Genomic DNA, 20,773 nt, shown 5'->3' with positions numbered 1-20,773 from the left:
AGGAAACAGTGAACCAGAGTGAACTCTGTAGGGAGATGGATGTAGAGAGTTTTTTAGGTGATACGGTTAGGTCTCTGAGTTCAGTTTGAGAGTTCTTTATCTGGCAGCTTCTGGAATATATTCAGAATCCTCATTTTCACTAATGACTTTGCATAGATTGGAGAAAAGAATTATCTGAATTGCATTTTCCACTCTAACTTCTTTTCACTGTTCTCCATGAAATTCTTCCTGATTTTTTTTTTTTTTTTAACTTTACCAGCAGTAACTTAGTGTTCCTCAATGAGCAATATGTACACACCAAGATTTGAGCTTGATTTAAAACTGTATTTGTGTTATCTAAGCACAGGGTTTTTTAAAAGATAGTATAAATATACATTTTATTTATTGCTAATGTGTTCTTCAAGTTATCCTTTAACTCAAATATAAGGATAAACTCATGCAAAGTTCTTCAACAAACAAGTGATGATGTGGTTTTGTTCCACCACTGAATGTTAGTGTGACATCTGGGTAAGACTGCTACTCTGCCTTTCAAAGAAAAGGTATTTTTCTATTATTTATTTACAGGACCTTTATTCACAATGGTACATAACCTCACTTCATTCCAATACAGGCACTGGATTTCATAAAATTAGAGGAGTAACTATCCCCAGTTTTTTCTTGACTATTTAACCCTTTCATCTGCAGTATCTTGTCATGCCTATTGTGATGAGATAGTCTACTTCTCTATTTACATTCAGTTGGTATTTGTGAGATGTTCTGATACTTCCAGCATCACAGGGGTTGTTCTCTTTGAAGCAATCAGGAACACGTTCATCTACAATCAAAGGTTAAGCATGAGATTTGGGTTTAGAACTCTGCCAAATTGCATCCTCTTTCCATCTTTAAATTTGAATTTTCTTTCCTCTTGGGTTTTCAGAAGCCTCTTGTTAAGACTTCTAAAAAATCAAAAATATCTAATGTGCTTTCATCTGTCTCACTTTTCTTCCCATTTCAGTGAAAAAGATGAATTTGGACAGATCAGATAATGAATACCAAGAAAAGCTTTTTCCAGTAGAGTGCTTGAAAACACTGTGGACAAAGTTGTCAAGTCCTTAGGTTTACAAGCTCTGGCTTACGAGACTGGGAAGATTTGTAGAGGTCTTTCCTTCATACCTTAAAGAGAAATCCTTAACTCTATATCCATTTCTGGAAAGTGTAATAAAAGGAGTGTAGACTTCTCCTAACTTCAGTGCAAAGTTGCATTATTGCGAAAGTTGCAATTGAAGATTAAAAAAAGTTGTGATTTTTGCTTTGGTCTCAAGATGTCCAAGTATATTCTTTTACAAATACACAGCTTCAGTGGATCAACCCAAAGTGAAGATGAAATTACACTATGAGGGGAATAAGAGGTACATCTTATTTCTGCATCTGGGTTAGTACAATTTGCTCAGTATAGTAAAACAAGTAAAAGGTCCATTACTGAAGATAGAAAGCAGGGGGTTTTTACCCATAGTTAGTCAGGGATTTTTTATTGTTATTTATATTTCCGGAGGAATGGTTCTTCGCACTTCTGCAAGATGTATTATTTCCAGTATGGTTTTAGTAAATGTTCTGAGTGCGCTGGCTGAATCCAATTCGTAAGCTACTTTCACAGCACTGATACTTAACTTTTATGCAGATACTGAGTAGTCATACAAAAGCTTTCCTTGATACTTCGCTATTCTGTGCTGCATGCAAGATGATGTCACAATGACTGTTCTTATGGCCCTAAATGGTATATAAATAGGAAAGCTGTGAAACTGTATAGAGAAAAATAATTAATGGAGCTTCTTATAAGAAATAAAAATAATTATATTTAGAATGCAAGAGGTGTCACTGTTATTATTCAGTCTTTGTAATCATCATTACAAAATCAGAAAAATACTGAATTGGAGAAAGAATGAAATAAACTGTAGATAAAGGGGGCCTAGGCAAACAATTGTTTTGAAGGGAAGAATAATCCCAGACAAGTTTAATACACACAAGGAAAGCTGGCTGAAGAATTTTGATTTTAAATGTAGCATTGGATATAACCTTGTTCTCATTATTTACAAACAAAATTATTAAAGCTGCCTGGCTGATAAACTAAAGGAGGTACACAAATTATGAACAGTCCATCAAGACCAGGTGTTTGTAGAACATCAGTTTCAGGAAAGATAGAGCAAGGATTTGTGGTTAATCCAATCTTCCCTAATAATCAAGAATGGTGAAGGTGTAGAATATGCTCTGGAAAAGAAGCAAATATGAGAAAATTACATGTTTTCTTTCAGCCCCCATCTTCTTTCACAACATTCACTTTTTCCTGCTCTCTTTCTGCAAATTCTCTTCTCTAAACAATCATGCGAGAAGGATCACATGCATTTCTTTCTGTCTGTGCAAATGCAGTTTGATATGTGCTATTTAAAGAGAGGAGTCAGAGAATTTTTCTAGAAAGATGGCTTTCTAGATAGGTATGCTTCCTCTGACTCATGCCTGCTTTCCTGTCTGCAGTGGCAAACAAATTTGGGCAGCTGTGCCTTGAATAAAACTGTGCTTCTCTTTCCCAGGAGAGTTTGCTGATTATGGCAGGACAGTCAGAAGACAAGTTGTAAGGCCCTAAAATCCTGAACACTTAAATGGCTTGCAGGTTTTCATATATTCTGAGTTAGTCACACAGTACAAATACCAACAAGGTGTTCTCAAGAGGTCAGAACAACAACAACAGAAAAACTTTACTGGCAGCTTCAGGATATCAAAGAACTTTGGCAAAAGGTTTAAGCCAGCATTCAATCAACATAAAACACTTTTCAAAGCATTAACTTAGCTCATTTGACTTACCAAACTCTGAGCCTGCTTAATTCTGTGTTACTCAAAAGAAAAGGGAATTACAAGAAGAAAGAGAGAAAAGATCTAGAAAAGAATATACATAACTACCACTCCTGGTTCCAGTGGTGTTCAGCTCATAGGGATTCCAAGAGGAGGTAGGGTCAAGACATGCTCACCTTTTGTCTCAGGTTAAATTTGGCTTTCCTGGGCCCTTCTGGAGTTCCAGTCATCTTGCTACTCTGGGGCTGGACAAGGGCTCCAGGGGCAGGGAGTGGACCATTCCCTGCAATGTGCCAGGGCTTGGCAGCCACTGTGAGGCTGGGATACAGGCTCTGAAGGGTGGAGTGTATGGTGCGAAGCATTGCCTCACCAGAACAAGGCCTGACTTGCCTCTTTCCCTCACAGACACCCCCAAAACATTTTAAGCAAGCAATCCTTCCAATCTCACACAAGTGAAGAAGTCACAGAACTGGAAGGGTATAATTTGTTATGTCTCTGTGGAAATAGTGTTTGAGAGGAGGGTTGTAGTAGCATCTGAAGAGCAAAGGCTTTATGGGGGCTGTGGCTAAATGTACAGTGTTCAATACAAAGTGTGAAGGCAGCCTTTGCTAGCTGGAGGTTAAATCAAAGAGGATTAAGGCCAGCCATACCCAGATGAGATTTGGGGAAAGCAAAAATTTGAGAAACCAAAGTCAGTAAAATACAGGAGACTTGAACCTGGGTCTTCTTTGAGAAGACCAGTGAAGTTTTTAATTTGTGTAAGCCTACATGCACAAACATGGATACATGTGAGTATACAGCAGGAGTGCCCAGACTGTTAATTAGAAAAGGAGGTGGGATAATCTAGTAGAACATGTTGATTTCATCATGAAGGAGCCTGTAAAATGACTGGTGTGGGTGTAAGCATCATTTGGCTCTTTGCCTGTGATCCTGGAGTCACAAATCTACCATGAGCTAGATAGCTATTTATGTCACCTGTGAGTTCTTAACAAGTAGGGGAGCAGGGCTGTGAATGCACAAGGATTTTAGGTTATATGTTTAAGGTTTTCTTCAAAGTCTTGATATAAAAAGCTATAAACAGCAGATCTAAGTAGCAACAATAATACAAGAATGTGAATATATAGAAGCTTACTTGTGCTTATAGTTAGAATGCAATGTTATATCTATAAAAAAGGAGAATTGCAAGGAAAAAAGGTACATTTAAGGTAGAAAGCACAGAGTAGAAAATAGGGGAAGATCCAGTCATTTAGAGTTGTTTGGGTTTTTTAAATTCTGGACTAATTTCTGAAGAAAACTGTTAGAAACTTTATCATAAAGTACATTAAAATATGCTGAAAGAACCCAGTAAGTTTCTGGTACTGTCAGTTATGTGTTGAATGATCAGGGACTTGGATGGCCTGGTTAATATCTTTTGGTTTTATGTTCTACCATTTTACCTTTCATTTTTCCCAGCTCAAATATGTCAATGTCTTTTGAAAATGCAAACACAAAAGGTATCTGGGAAAAAAAAACAAAATGTACAAAAACAAAACAAAAAAACCCACAAAAACTTCAAAGCTCTACAATGTTGTATAAGTGTATGAAAAACAGTATTTATTTTCAGAATGAAAATTGATTAGGGGAAAGGTAAAATCTACTTTGGATAAATTAAATCCAATGCTGGAAATTTCATGGAAAGAGAAAAGCTCTTTAAACCTTGACTATGTACTACTAGTTGCTTCAGATCACTGAAGACCTCTAAGGTTATGCCTAGAAGATAATCTTTAACAGTGCCTTGGCAGCACCTGGTCATTTAAAACCTCTTTTAATTTCATATAAAGTAAGTTAACGTTAGGAATATCTGCCACCAGTGTTCTTTACCAGCTTTATGCTACAAGACAGATCTTTAAAATACCATATCATTTGGTGTTATTCTTTCATCTCTTTGTGACTCACAGAATCACGAAATGGTTAAGATTGAAAGGGACCTTTAGAGTTCATACTGTACAACATCAGTGATATGTCCTGCCCTTAGCTTTCTCTTCTGTTAGCTAACAGTTCCAGGGCTCTCAGCCTGTCCCTCCATTCTTTTTGTCATCTTCCATGGCCCTTTGTTAGACACTCTCCAGTATGTCCATGTCTGTCTTGTACTGAGTAACCCAGAACTGTACACACCACTCCATATGTGGCTCATCACTGTTGAGCAGACAGGATGAATCATTTCCTTTGACCTCCTTACAGTGCTTTGCCTAATGAAAACCAGACACCATCGGCCTTCTTTGCTGGATTATGTTAAACTTTGTGTAATTCTGGACTCCCAGGTCCTTTTATGCAAAGCTTCTTTTCAGCTCCAACATCGGTTGATGCCTGGGTTTGTTCCTCCCCAGGTGCACAACTTTGCTTCTTGGACTTTTTGAGGTTCTAGTGTCCCCATTTCTCCAACCTGTGGAGGTCCTTCTGGATTGGCACCATGACTGTCTGCCATCCAGTTTGATGTCAGCTGCAGACTTGCAGAGGGTACACTGTTAATTATCATCCAGATAATTAACAAAGATGTTAAACAGGATTGGACCTAGCATTGACTGCTGAGATAGATTGCAAATTACTGGCCTCAAACTAGACTTTGTATCACAGATACATTTGGGACTTGGCTATTCCACCACTTTTCAACTCACCTTACTGACTGTCTAGTCCATCAAGAGTTTGTCTACATCTTGTCCTGTGACAAGGGGAGACAATGCCATGGGATTTACTGAAGTCCATATAGACAATATCCACTGCTGTCCCCTCATCCACCAGGCCAGTCGTTTCTTCATAGAAGTTTATCAGGTTAGTTGAGCACAACTTCCTGTTATTGAAGCAATTCTGAATGCTCCTGATGAATTCTTTGTAATGAACCTGGAAATGCCTCTAGTACCTTCCCTGGGGTTGAAGCTTTGGACTCTTCTCCCATTTGCCATGATTGATCAAAGATTATTGAGAGTCAACATCTTGCAATGACATCTGCCAGTTCCTTCCACACTTACAGGTGCATCCCCTGAGGGCCCAAGGATTTCAATATGTTGAATTTGCTTTGTTATTGTCAGACCTGATCCTCTTCCACTAAGAGTATATCTTCCTTGGTCCAGCCTTACCTCCCGGTCTCTGCGACCTGGGATTCCTGAAGGCTGGTCTTGATAATAAATACTAAGTTGAAGAAGACATTCAGTGTCTTAACCTTCTCCATATCTGTGTTACCAGGTCCTCCATCTTGTTGAGCAATGGTCTCATGTTTTCCCTAGTCTTCCATTTATCACCTGTGTACTTACAGAAGCCCTTCTTGTTGTCTTTGACATCCCTGGTCAAATTAGTTGCATTTGAGCTTTAGCTTCCTTGACTTTTTTCCATGCTCAGAAGTTGTTTATGTGTTCCTCCCAGGCTACCCATCCTAACTTCCACACTCTGTATGCTACATTTTGTGTTTGAGTTTGGCTAGGATCTTGTTCATGCATGCATGCATGCCTTCTGCCATTTCTTGTACTTGGCAGAGGTGATTCTTGAATATTAATCAAATTTCTTGTGTCCCATTACCTAGGGCCTTATCCCATGGGACTCTTCCAATCAGGTATCTGAAGAGGCCAAAGTCTGCTCTTCTGAAGCCTGGGGCTGTGAGCTTGCTTTTCACTCTCCTTTGCTGTCTCAGGATCTGGAACTCCACTGTCTCATAGTCACTGCAGCCAAGTCTGCCTTGGACTTTAAAATCCCCAACAAGCACCTCCATCTGTGCTTGTATCACTTGGAAGAGGAATCATCAATGCACTTCAGGAACCCAGATTTTTTGAAACACTGATAAAAGTGATATCAACCCCAGATATTGGTTTGTCCTTGACAAAACTGGGGCAATATCCCGTTACTGATTACTACATAATCATAAGATTTATGAGTGAGTTTTGTACCAACCCTTCTTTAGGAGCTTTTCTTGTTCTTTGTATTTTTGTAAGCCATCATTTTGATTATAATAACTGTACTAATTAACTGTCTTTTTATTCTTATTGTATTGGTGTACCCAAAGTAGTAAAGCTCTAAATATATATATATATATAGTGTTCAATTGATATACTTATTTGAACAAAGAGGAGAAATTAATTTCTATGCAGCTGATCTAGTGTTATCCATTCTCTCTAAAAAGAGGTGACTTCACAATCAGTATAAAAATGCATTAATGACAAAAGAGACCATATTTTATGCATTATATGTGCATTTGTATAAAATTCAAGTACAACCAGATGTGGATTTCATCATGTTATATAAAAGAAACTGTGTATAACTTGAATTTGACTTTATTATAACATTAGTATTCCCCTACATGTTCTTGAGGGTTTTTTATTCTTCATATTGATATATCAGAAGATGTTGTAGGCTGCTGACTTTTCTACAGAATTAATCTTAACTTTGATCTCTTTTATCATACTGTGCAGGAGTTCTGAAGAGAGCTAGTGGGGAGCTTTTAATAGGAGAAACTAGAGCAAATGAAACCAGCGTGCTTCCTGAACAGTTACTTCAGGTAGAAGAGGTGAGTATGAAAAGAGTCTTACACTTTGTATGGGGTTTTCTTTTGTGTGTGTTTCCTGTGTAGACTTTCTTCATGTTCATTATAAACACCTATTGCTGTAGTTTCATTACTTCAGCTATTGTGATTACTTTTATGTGCAAAGTTTAGATGGCATAAAATTTCACAGTGTTCAAAGAAGTGGCTGGTCTTTAGTAGTTAATAACAGAAAAAATGTAATTATAAGATACCTCATAACAAAATGGGAAAAAATACTAAAATATTATCGCTTTTTTAGTATTATACACATAATTTCAAAGAATCTTGAAGAAGATTTATGAAGTTCTTAGAATTTGATCATAATGGCTCTTCCTAGAAGTATAGGTACTCATACAATGTCTAGTTTCTTTGATGCTAGCAAACTACTGTGTAATAAGCACTGTGCTTTGTAGAATGTATGCAAAAAATTGTTTTTATCTAGCTCCCATTCACTCCAAAACATATTTTTATTGTTGATTTTGTGGCACCTAAATGTGTCAACAAATCTGATACTTTATGATAGTGGAATTTAATTTCTCAATGGCTTGATTTAAATGTTGAAATTCTTTTAAAATGTGCTGTAGGTTGGTGTGTGAGAGTAATACTAATATGTATTACAAAGAAAAATATTTTAGGTACATTGGGAAGCACTTGATCCCCATCAAAAAAAAGTGAGGGGGTGCAAAAGTGTGTGTCCATGGAGGCTGTCTCTGTGCTTACAAGAGCTGAATGTTGCTACTGGGAAAAGGGAAACAACAGAAGATACAGGTTTTAAATTGAAGTAAAATGGAAGGGCTTCACTTTGTAGCCCTTCATTGTCTTCCAATTTAATATTATAGCTGCAGGAAATCATAGGAATTTGTCTTTTCTATTCACCTACTGTGCCCTGATGGTGGAAATATTTACTGAATATCATCTTTTCTCATTAAAATATGCCTCTTACAGCAGTGCAGTTTTCAAATGGCCATTTCTGGGAAGATTTAAGTCTGATGTAAGTCATAAGAGCAATGCAAAGTCAGATAAGTCAAAAAGTAATGATGTCCTACTGTGTCTACTTTGGGCAACTATTACACTTCAGATTACTTCAGAAATCTCTGTTTAAAGAAAGCAAGGAACTGATGTAAACGACAGTAAAAGCCAGCATTGGCTAAAAACTACAAATCTCTATTTAAACATTTTAATCTTTTCTAAATCCAGTTCTAGAGAAGTGAAATACAGTGTGGCTGTGTTAAAACCAGCTTCTCTTAAATGCTTCCCATTGAGATTCATGGTTAGTGACTTCCTTCTAGTTGTTACCTTGTAGTGAAAATTATTACACGGTATACATTACTAGATTACTTGATGGACTATTGAAAATATATATACATTCTTTGTTAAGTAGATTCTGTTAAAGATTACAAATTAAGTAAAGATGAAGCATGTTTTTTTAAAAGCTGTCTTGTTTAAAAAGGCAAGTGACAAGTTTAATGTTTTTATGCATGGTCATTTTGTTGAGTGTAAACACTGCTTTTAATAAGATTTCAGCATTAGTGGATTATATTTTAAATTCTTTAAATTAAGTTCAAAATATGGTGATGTCCTGTAATTTAATTATGGATGTGCATTTAATTTTCAGACAATATTAACACTCAGTAATGACTTTAGATTGATACAATTTTTATATGTATTTCAGCCTATTTTACTGAGTTTCAGGTGGAGAAATGCATTTAAAGACCTGTCTTCTTCTGTGGCTCACTGTATAACAATAGCAATTGAGGATTTTTCATCTAAAATTCTTCAACATGAGCAGAAAGAAGAGTTTTCAGCTGCAGGCTGTGCAATGAGTCTTGTAAACAACCAGCAAATGAGGGAGTCCTGCAGAGCGGTCCAACAGGAGGAGCAACCAAAACGAATTGCTAAGGCAGGTATCAAAAGATCTGAAGTTTGAAGAGAGACAGAATGCCAAGGCTGTTTGCCATCTACACTTTGAAGTACTTACAGTACTATTAATATTCTGTATCTTATATAAATGGAATTAAGAAGAAAGTGAGAGGCATTTCAGTGTGAAGCTGAACAGAGCTTTACACAATAGCCCATAGTTTGTACTTGAAAGAATTAAGTTTTAAACTTCACTGGCATTACTTTTTTCAGCCAAGAAGTTCTAAAGCATTCTGATTAGTATCTGCTCTGTTACCAAGTGGTTCGATGGGAAAATGTTGAAAGCTTTGAAATATGGCTATTAAGGGATTTCCTGTATTCATATCATTAGACATGCCATTCAACTAATTGGCATAACCAGTAATAAAGCAAATTTAGTGTTATTTGATTTGTCTGAAATGCCGTTTATTAATTAAATTCCCTTTGTGAGAGAAGGTATGTTTGAAAGATTTTTTTTTAGTAAGATTTTCAACTATTCTAGCAGATTTGGAATGCTGTTAATGAATTCTTGCTTGAAATAACATGAGCTTTGGGGAGATAATTTTAGGAAGATTAATGTATGAATTTATGAAGAGATCACATGTTTGTTTCCAAATCCAGTGTTAAGAAATGTGTTTGTGTATTTTTCAAAAGTAATTAGTTTAGAAAATTATCTTTATTTACAAGGAATTAACCTTGTGCTTTGAATGTATGTTTAGTGACATCAAAACCTAATGAAGGCATTAGTAGCATAAGATGGTTTTAATTTTTCCCATAGTATAGAATATGCAGTTTTAAAGCAAGAAGAAATGAAAGAATATATAATTTACTTTAAAGAAATGTTACTTCTCTGTTTAAGAGATTAAAATGTTTGTAAAACTGGTTCAATATATTTATATTTCATGCCAATTTCATTATTCAAGAATCTGACCCTAGCGTGTATAAATTAAGCAGTGCTGTCAGAATACAAGTAACTTGGTGCCACATTTATTTTTCTCAGTTTTGTTCTGACATCATGGAGGAACTTGACACATTGCTTCCATTGGCTCTGGCCTGCAGGGATGATTCTCTTCAAGAAATTAGAGCAAACTTTGTAGAGGCCTGCAGCAAAGTGGCAACAGCTGTTCTGTCAAGATTAGAGGAGAAAAGCAAAGAAGTTCCCTTGAAGGCTCCCCTGCAAGACCTGTATGCTGCCCTTTCCACAGCGATATATGTCTTTCAGCATTTTACAATGTATAGCAATTTAATGAGAGAAACAAGCAAAAAGTATGTCCTTTTTACTTAAAATGTTTCATTCAAACATAAATAATATGAGACTTCATTCCATTTTGGTGATACAGTATGGTGGTAGTTTTCCAAATTCCATCATATTTTTTAGCACATGCAATATGTGTACTATTTATGGAAATACCTGAATCAACTTGAAAGTCTAGAGCAGCCATTGCAGAACAAATTATTTATGTGTAAGCTCTGCATTTGATTTGTAGATAATTTTTTTTTAATTGTTAAATTTGAGAAAATAGGATTGTCCAGGGAACTGAATATACCCTATTGTCATATAAATAAAATGCTAAAGCCTTGATTTCCTTTTCTAACCTTTGCAATGCCTAATTTTCATAAGATCTGATTCAGGACATAGCAATCTTAGAGGACAATATAAAAATATATTTCCGTGCTTTTTTTCTACCACCACGTGTTTTCAGACAGGTAGAGAAATACATACATTGTAGTTTTAAAATTTAGTTTATTATTGTTTTATTTATTTTATGTGCAGAATAAAAATTAGAGAAGATAGGAAGTAGGAGTGTAAAGTCAAAGGCAGTGCTTATCCTGGGGAGAAATATAATTGCACTTGCTTTTAGGAGATTTTGTTGTAAGGTACTAGGAGTCTATTGGTCCACGTTTCTAGCCATGAGCAATTCAAAAGAAGAAACACTGTTTTTGAGGAGGGACCCTGAAGTAGAACAATTTCTAAGGAATGTATGATTTCTAAGTGGTCACTGTTGTGCTGCTTTCCCTCTGATGTTTTACTGTCTCCTGCATGAAGTGTATCTTTGTGAGTGAGAAGTCCAAGCCAAAATGCTGCTCAATAATTCTACTTATGTGTATTATCAAAGAGTTTTAGTACATACCTACCAAAAGCAACCTCTGTACTCTGTGCTTATGTTTTCTTTGTCACACTCAGTGCTGATGTAATAATTGCTGATGCAAGAACGCTGCAATGCAGAAATAAGTGAATGACAAATGTACTTGTCTCAGAAAATAGGATGAAGTAATTTATTTCTCAGTGATTGGTTAAAGGAGAATTTATAGACAAGCAGACATATTATATGAACTTCTGAAACAAAAAGTTTTAAAACTGAATGCTAGGTTCAGCACCAAGAGGAAATGAATGATTGATACCTACTAATCAAAACTATTTGCAGTACTAGGATTGTTACCTCCTAGTGCGCAGCATTTCAAACAGCCTTTCAATCATTGTCTCTTTAATCATTCTCTCTGAACAGACCTCTGTTCCTAGTCCCTGCTCAAAAATATGAGGAATTCATCAACATTCTCCAGTTTCAAGTTACGAACTACTGCATCAGAGTTTGTGCTACAAGCATTTTACAGGATGCTGAGAGTCACTACTGGGATGACTACAAAGCTTTTTATGAGGTGTGAGGTTAAGTTCACTATGGTTCCCTTTTACAAAATGTGTTTTAGTAGTTACCAGCTCTCTGACTAATCAGAAGCATGAGATCAGCACTGTTTTTACATAAGGTTTATTGGAATTTACTATTTTGAAATATCTAATATTGCAGGCAAGTGTCTCTCTAGAAATTATATAGGAAAACATAGTCATTATTGAGATAGATTGTTACCATGAAGTGCTTGTGGCATTTACTGCATATTTATTGTGTGTCAAGACATCTATATAGAACTCAGTAAAGAGGACACCACCATCTTAATATATAAGAACTTTACACTTCTTTTAGAAAGCATGACATATGAAAATCTTTTCTGAAAATTTTTATGTGATTCTTTGATTTTTATTTTCAATTGGTTCCCCTTTTTGCTTTTTGTGAGCAAAGGATGTAACAAAGAAGGATGGTCAATATAGTTACCTGAAGCGTTCAACAATGTTTTCTGAAATAACCAGTGCCATTTCACCTGTATCTTGAAGTCACAGGTCTGATCTATAGCTATAACCCTAATGATTCTATGAAAAAAAGTTAAGAGAATTATTTTCATTTGTTGTATTTTTTCCTTCATCCTAGTTAAATACAAACATGGGTTGACATACACTGAAACTATTTTCACTTAATTTCAGGGTAAAGTATTATATGGGTTTTTAATCAATAATAACTGAGATCTCTTGGAGACAAAGTCTTGTCCTTCCCGGTATAATTTTCTGTGTGAGACAATTAGTGTGCTCTATTAAACATTTTATAGAATTCTTACATGAGAGAAAATTCCGTCTGATACATGTAATCTACAGACGTAGTATAAGAAGCTGCTCAGTGATAAAATCTGTGGACAGGACATGCAGATCACAGAGTTATTTATCGAAATGTCCATACCTCAAAGACAAGTAAAAAACCATTTCAATTTAGTTTGAATGATAGATGATAAATGCAGTTGCTTTTGGCAGCTGCTGAATCATGATATGATCTTCATTGTCTGTAGCACCTATGGTGCTGTGTCCTGTTTACTGGTGACCCAGTAACTTCACCATGGAGAAACAGTTGTCTGATAAGAAAGAATATGGAGTAGCTAAACAGTTTTATCATTACAGAACAGAACTAATATGTGTAGGAAGGAACGAGGAAAATTGGTGTCTCAGCTCTGTATGTTTGCGGGGTTTGAGGTGAAAAGTATGTAATTTTACATCATCACTCCTCTTTTCACTGGGTCATGGGAGATGGTCCCAGGGTGAAACTTGATCTGCTCTGAGTTCCTTCAGGAGCTGTGCTGAGGAGCAGACGTTACATCAATTGACCTCTTGTAGGCATCCTAAATGGAAGAGATTGAATTAAGATCTATTGCTTGTTACAGAGACAGTTCCCTGCTGAAACTTCCAGCAGTGAGAGGTGGCTTCTTCGAACATATAAGCTCAGCAAAAAGAGTGTGCCACTGGGCCAGCTCTCCAGATTATGTTTTTGAATGAAGCTCTTAAGTGTAGCAGACATCTGCTGTAGCTGTGGGAACTTATGTTTTTTAACAAAGAATAAAGAATTGTCTGTTACTTGCGTGGCTTATGTAATAAAACACAGCTGTTTGTTTCCTCATATATAAGCTAAATAAAAGCTCACGTCTGTTTTTATTAAATGAAGTCTGCAAAAATAACAGATGTTTATCAGTGGAATTGTCTAGAAATGGCAACAAATAGAAACACAGGTCAGAAAAGAGGAGTGACTCTCACAAATCTTCAGTGATGTTTTTGCAGTGGGGGTACAATACTAAAAAGGGAAAAACAGCTATTACTTAAATGAACTAAAGCAGAGAAAATGAAACAATTTGTGTTTACAGTTACAAAGTTAAAAAGTAAAACTTGTCAACAAGCTTGTTTACTTTGTTCTTTGTCACAGTTTTTGCCACTTTTTAATATAAAATGCAGTTCAAATATTATGTCAGAGACCAAATAGTGACAACTTCCAATAATCTGCTAATGCTTATGCTAATGTATTTAAAAATAAGACAGATTATTTTTGGTTTTTATTATCAAAGGATACCTGTGAAACTCAAAAAGTGTTTTTAAAATTGTGGAGTTATTTTATATTTCTAATAATGCTAAAATATCAACAAATTCTTAAAATATTTCTCAGTGCCTTTGGGATGTGGGAACTGAAGACTGAAGTGTCTGTTCTCAAAAAGCTTCATGATAATGCTATTTGCTGTATAGGTATTAGCTGAAATATTTAAACATGAGTTTTCTTGTGTGCTTTTTAGAATTATAATAGATTAACTGCTGTGATTTTTACTCCTGTGTGTTTATTTCTGTGTCGTAATGGGATAGGTCTGTTTAGACAAAGCAATATTAATGCCAGTGCTGATTCCTTGCCAGAAAATATTTGGTTTCAATACATTCAAATTACAAGAGGAAAAAATATCTTAGTTTAAAAATCTGGATATATCTTATTATCAGTTTAATAGTTCAGGTGTTCTTTTCTCTTCTTGCATATCTATTATATAAAACCAAGGCTTTATAATCATGGTTATGCATAGCATTTCTGAATCTGGGTAAATACATATGCTTATGTAATTTGAATAATTATTTTCTTTGCATACAAAGAAACTGCTACATTAAGTTTATCTGACTATTCTACTGCATACAGAATTATGTTTTTAAACTAAACCCAACACTATGGGTTTTGATAACAGGTTAATTGAGGATATAAGAGTTCAAATACTATGGTTTTATTTTGTGTCAGAACTGTAATTTTCTGACTGAAATACAACATGTGTTTCCTTGCAAATAAAGATATCTCACATCTTTTAAAGAACCATTTTTGGCCATAATATTCCTGGAACTCTTTAGCTATTTATTTTCAGACTGAATTAATTAGACCTATAGGAGTTAAATTGACATTTTGGAAGGTGTGGTTTTGTTATATAATGTGTGGTGGTTTTGATAGGGGGAAAGATGTTCATTCTCTGTCCAGATGTGGCATTACTTCTGCTGTGCTCTTCATCATGATCTATGGACTATTCTACCTCCAAAGACAGCCCAGGAGATTCTAACAGATGTACTAGAGCAATCTTTGGATATTCTGTCCTCCAGATATTGTCAAGTGTGTCCCAGTTACAAAAGAACACCACAAATCAGGTAATGACTGTATATTTTATGTGCCATTTTGATGGGTAAAAGAAGTAAATGTCAGTTTTCTGTTATTCACTGCTTTGATTCAAATTTCAATGTTAATGAACACAGCAGAGGGGATAGACCAAATCTATGCATTTTGATGTTCATTTTAATAAAAGAAAATTTGTATAATTAAGTATATTTAGTAGATGTATTGCAAACTGGGCAGAATTGAAGGCCTCTTTCAACTCTCTGTGAAATTGTTCCATAAACTGCTTCATTGGTTTGAAAACCTCACAATGAGGTATTGAGTATTGGTGATACAACCTAAAATGTGGACAGATTTGGCAATGTCAGGATTAGAAATCAAGCTGTTCGTTCATTAAGAAAATACTATGTATTCCAGTAGAATTTGTGGTTTTCAAGTGAAAGAGCTACAAGTTCACATCAAAAGATTTCTCAGAATGAAGCCAGTGGTGTAGAAGGAGAGAGGAGAAAGAGGCTATTCCTTTATCTGTCATTTTAGGAAACAAGAAATTGAAAGTTTTTCTTGTTCCAATTCTTATGTCTTGCCAGAGAGAAGGGTCTTTTTGAGAAGTACTAAAGCAGGTGTCTTCAAGTGGAAATCTACCCTGCCTTTGTCCTTTATATCTTGTTTTACTGAATAGATAGATATATTTCTCCTAACAGAATCACACAATTTCAGAGTGGGTGGAGTTGGAAGGGACCACACTGGGTCATCTGGTGCAACCTCCCTGGTTAAGCAGGGTCATCCTAGAGTACATAACACAAGGCCAAGTCCAGACAGCTCTTAGATGCCTCCAGGGAGGGAGAATCCACAACCTCTCTGGGCACTCTGTTCCAATGCTTGGTCACCACACAGTAAGGAAGTTCTTCCTCATATTCAGATGGAACTTCCTGTGTACCTGTTTCTGACCATTGCCTTTTGTTCTACTGCACAGCACCACTGAGAAGAATTAAAGAGTTTGTAATTTTAGAGGGTTAGAGACACTAAGCAGGTCCATGTTCTATGTGAGCTGAGAGTTACATGCTGTCAGCTCAAGTTTTATTATGAAAAGGAGTATTGTCATGAAAGCTCAAGTACTTGCACAAGATTCCATTCTTGAAATGGATAGGAAAAAACTGAAGTTTTATTCTACATACCTATTTGTGTGCTCTGTTCCTGCAATGAGACTCTACTGTAATGAGACTCTTCGAGATCTTTGGTACAGAGAGGTTTCCTGAAAACTTGCCCATAAGAGTTTTGGAAGAAAAGTTTCCTTGAAATTTGAAAAATACAATATTACTTAAATGTCATATTAGTCAATTCAGTATGAATTTACTTCAAACTACTGACCAAGAAAGAACACTTTACACTGTCATTTTGTAGAAAAGTTGTATCTTTATTAAGGTGATTAATGAATTTTTCACTAAGTAAATTGAACTATCCAGTCATGAATAGATGAAAAAAGTTACTCAGTATAATTCAATGTATTTTTATCATGGAATCTTCACGTATATTTTTAATAATGTTGTAGTTTGTGAGGGTATCTTTCTCCCAATGGTTCTTCAAATGGTAGAGAACTGTTGTGTTATATGGACAAATGTCTGTTTATGTGCCTTTTGCCAGATTTTTCAAAAAGAACGTGATCTTTAAAAATGCATATGATCACATGTGTATTAATGGCTTTTAGGTCCTTTTAAAATCCAACCTAATACTTCCCATATTTTTTGTGATATTCATGTTTCCTGTGTATTGTATGTCAGCATACAATGTGAGATTATGTTGTTGTAGTTTGGGTTCTTGCTATTGTTCAGGCCAATGATGAATGATGTTCTGCCAACCTGTATCAACAGGCAACAGATTACTGACACAAAAATGTTCCACATTGTATGATGTTGCATGGAGTTAGCTTTGCAAATTGGAGACTAAGTTCCTTTGTTCCTATTTTTTTTGCCCCATCAGGATTTGAAAACAGTATGTACATTTTAATTATAAAAAAACAAAATTTACATTTATTTACCTGTAGTTTAGAAAGTAAATTATTTATGGCTAGTGACACTGTCCTTTGAAAAAGGACATTTCCAAATTTTTAAGTCTTCTTTTTACTAGTTTCAGTAACAACAACACTGTGAAAGAGTTGATTTTTTTACAGAGTAGTGGGTGGAGACTTCCTGCATCACTGAAGGGGAAAATTAAAAGTCCATGCTGTGATTTTAGTGTTTTATCCTGTCAGAAAAAATGTCTAATTGGAATTTACCATTATCAAGATGTCTTAAGTAATGTTATTCTTTATTCTGCTATTTTTTGTCTACAGAATTGATATTGCATCAATTTTGATGTCCACTGAAGATATGCTCTGGTCAATTTGTGGTTCTGTGCAAGAGTTTCTGAATCCACACAGAGATCTCAAGATCTATAAAATACATAGCCACTGCAATAGTCTGATCTCTGTGCTAGCTATTTTAACTTCACCACTGAAGAATTTGTATGAGTGAGTATGAAATAAACATTCAATTTGAGATAAAATTGGTTCTTGTGCTTATATGGATAGATATACAAGGTAGATCTTTTTTTGTGTTGAAATCATGTGCAATGCATAGTATTGACACATTTTAATAGTATTTGACTATTTCTCAATTTGATCCTATATTTGTTTTTGTGATCTTACCTAAAGCCCAGTTATATCTGCTGAGATTTGATTAGCTTTGGATCAAATTCCTGGGCTGTACCTTTTTTTTTTTTTTTTTTCTTTTTTTTTTTCTTTTTTTTTCCCTGTTAATAATACAGACATAGTAAATGTCTGGATGATTTCCTCTGTGACAAAATCAGTAGAATTTCATTAATTATTATTGCCCCAAATTTGCAATTTGTTTTTCCAGTTAGGATGTGTTTCTTTTTAAATATGGTCTTACTGATCTGAAAACATTTACTACTATGGTACCAAATGCTTTGGCAAGGTTTTCAAGGACTTAGTCAGTCATCAATTGAAAAAAAGTTATCTTACTAGTTCAGATTTATCTACTTTAGGCTTCTAGCTAAATCAGAATGTTCTGTTGTCATCTGATAATGTTTCTATAAATATTGGAATGTAAAGGTGGTTTACTAAAATGATCATCTGGTTACATGATCAGTTTGCTTCAACAAATACAGTTGAAGAAAGTACAAATATAGAATGCCCATATTTATAAAATCATGTATTTGCAAGTCACAGCTGTAAAAAATGGATATATAAGTTGCACTGAAATTGGGTCTGAGTCTTTTTTGATAAAACTCTTCTGTAAATTTGGTGTTAGAGACAATACAAAGTGAGATCACAAATTTAAAAGAGAGGAACAACAAAACTCCAAACTAATGAAGCTACTTCTTATACAACTGGCTTTGACTTCATTATTCAAAATAAGAAAATTCTATGTAGTACTAAGTTGGAGATCTCCTGCATATAATCTTCTTTAAAATTTTTTGTCATGTGTGGGCTCATTTTAATATTTGTGGGCTCTAAAGAACATGCAAATGTGGATTGTAACTGGATGTTTGATCTTAAATAACCCTGCTTATGAATAGATAGCAATTTAGGTGACTCAGGAACAGATTAGGTAGTCCTGCTGTGGCAGTAGAAACAGAGGCAGGAAAGGACATTGCAGTAGCTGTAACTGCTTCTGCTGTCAGTTTTGACATTTCTTTTATGAAAGCCCTTAAAATGATAGACCAAAATAAATATGCAGTATAATTTGTTCCTTTTAACAATTCTAGTCTCTTCCACTTATCAGTGTTGTTTACATATTTATGTATACATAGAATGACAACAATGTGTGCTTACTGAAGAACTCATGGAGTTTCAGAACAAAGTGCCAATAAAAAGCTTGTTTTTTATTTTATATAGAATGCTGCAGGTAGACAGCTTGGTCATATAGCTTTCACAGTTAGTGATGTGAATTTCATTACCTGAATTTGCTTATCTAGAGATCAAAAACCTGACATGTGCAGAATGTAGCAGCTCATTTAATTTACTACAAAGTACTGTACAAATCACGACCAAAATATGGCATCTTTGTTTAAAAATAATACAAAAAAATTGTCATATTTTGTTACACAGTTACAAAAATAATATTAACACTGAAGACCATCGATAATGCATGTTTTAGAGAAGGTAAAATTGGATTTTTTAAATGAACTTCTGTTCAGAACCCGTGTTTTCGCAATCTGTGAGGCCCCATTATCAAAACTTTTTTTCATATTGTATATTTAGTTGCAGCCACTGTTTGTCAGGTGACCTTTCCCAGTGTCCAGAGTACAAAGGAAAAAGTGGTTTTAGCAATCAGCTTCTTAAATGACTATCTTCAATTGGAAACACCTTGATATAGTGAATTTTAGGTATAGTACCTAGGTCTGTTATTTACCTGGGTTAGCCTAGTTCATCACATTAAGAATCTATCAAGAATAAATTTAAAAGTTAAGCGTCATTTTAAAGGAATACTAATCTTTCATCAATTCCCTCTGCAATTATATTGTATAATAACAATTTCCATCTGTTATCTTGGCTCTGTATCTTTCAAACCTTTGGTAAAATTAACTGTAAGTGAAATCTTTTTTTCTTTTAAATCCATCATGCTGTGTTTTGGTACTGGAAATTTTCCCTTAAGTGACTAGAAGTTGATTAATCTTTAGACTTTTTAGGAAAGTTCTGTGTAGTCGTTAAAGTGGCAATGATGAAGCTTTGTTTTCCAGGAATTGTGTAATAATATGACTGACTAATTTCCAACTTTCCAACAAGAAATCTCTGTTACTTAAGGGAACTGAAATTATTCCAATTTTTAAGTATTTTGTGGAAATTGAACAAAACAGTAATAATGCTGAAAAATTAGTAATATCCTTAACTTCAAATGAAGTGATTCTGTTTTCTCATTCCTAATTTTTTGATATAGAGTTTCTTTTCTGTATGACAAGGTTACTTAGATCTGGTTCAAAATTCACCTATGACTTTTGGATAGTCAGGGTTTAACACTTGTTTTTCTGTGCTTCATTTTTCTCCACCCTTCTGTGGCCTTCCTGAAGTATCTTTAGCATAATGGAAGTGTTGGTTGAAAAGGACTGCTGGAGGTTGTCATCCAGCCTCCTCCACAAAGCAGAACAATCACCATGAGCAGTCAAACATGACTGTGTTTTGCTGATTCAACTGATACATGCCAACCTCCTGGAACTGAAGTTTTACAATTTTTGTGAATCCTGCTCTGCAGCTGTGATGCCTTAGTGGAAAATATTGCTTCATATCTATCAAAGCTGCTGGTTATAATTTGCTGTATCACATCAACCCCCACTGAGAAAAGTTGGTCAGTGTTGTCTTTGTAATTACTGCTTGGGTGGTTGTGGACTGCCATTAGATTAATTGACACTTTATCCTCCTCTTGACCAGAGTAAAGGAGTCTAGGGCCCTCAAACATTTCTTACAGATTGATTCAGTTTAGTCTTCTTCAGTTTCATCCCATCCTCCTTGAACTGTAGGCCCAACAGCTGGACAAAATATTCTAGATAAGGCTTAAACTGTTGACAGTTCAAGTAAATCACTATCTTTGTTTTAGTTGCTGTGTTCCTCCTAATGCAGCCCAGTGTTTGGTTTGCTTTTTTTCTGGTGTTAATGTACTGTTGCCTTGTCTTCACCACCCTGCTGCCCAAAAACCCTAGGTTTGTGGTTGGGTAGGGTGGCACCCAGACGAGTCAGCTC

General features: G+C 35.2%; 1 protein-coding gene across 4 annotated transcripts in view; it reads left to right on the top strand.

The window, feature by feature from the left end:
• The window catches only part of KIAA0825 (KIAA0825 ortholog), a 242,871-nt gene that overhangs the window by 78,169 nt on the left and 143,929 nt on the right, over nucleotides 1–20,773 (top strand). For all 4 annotated transcript variants that reach the window (XM_040089698.2, XM_040089700.2, XM_040089697.2 and 1 more), the window contains exons 6-11: nucleotides 7,260–7,354; nucleotides 9,042–9,269; nucleotides 10,266–10,531; nucleotides 11,773–11,923; nucleotides 14,884–15,074; nucleotides 17,369–17,545. In XM_040089698.2, coding sequence (XP_039945632.1) covers nucleotides 7,260–7,354; nucleotides 9,042–9,269; nucleotides 10,266–10,531; nucleotides 11,773–11,923; nucleotides 14,884–15,074; nucleotides 17,369–17,545 — 1,108 coding nt within the window. The remainder of the gene's footprint in view (nucleotides 1–7,259; nucleotides 7,355–9,041; nucleotides 9,270–10,265; nucleotides 10,532–11,772; nucleotides 11,924–14,883; nucleotides 15,075–17,368; nucleotides 17,546–20,773) is intronic.

This window comes from Hirundo rustica, chromosome Z (assembly GCF_015227805.2).
Source record: "Hirundo rustica isolate bHirRus1 chromosome Z, bHirRus1.pri.v3, whole genome shotgun sequence".
Taxonomy (NCBI): Eukaryota; Metazoa; Chordata; class Aves; order Passeriformes; family Hirundinidae; genus Hirundo; species Hirundo rustica.
The sequence above is the reverse complement of the archived record's forward strand: the minus strand, read 5'-3'. Positions and strand labels throughout refer to the sequence as shown.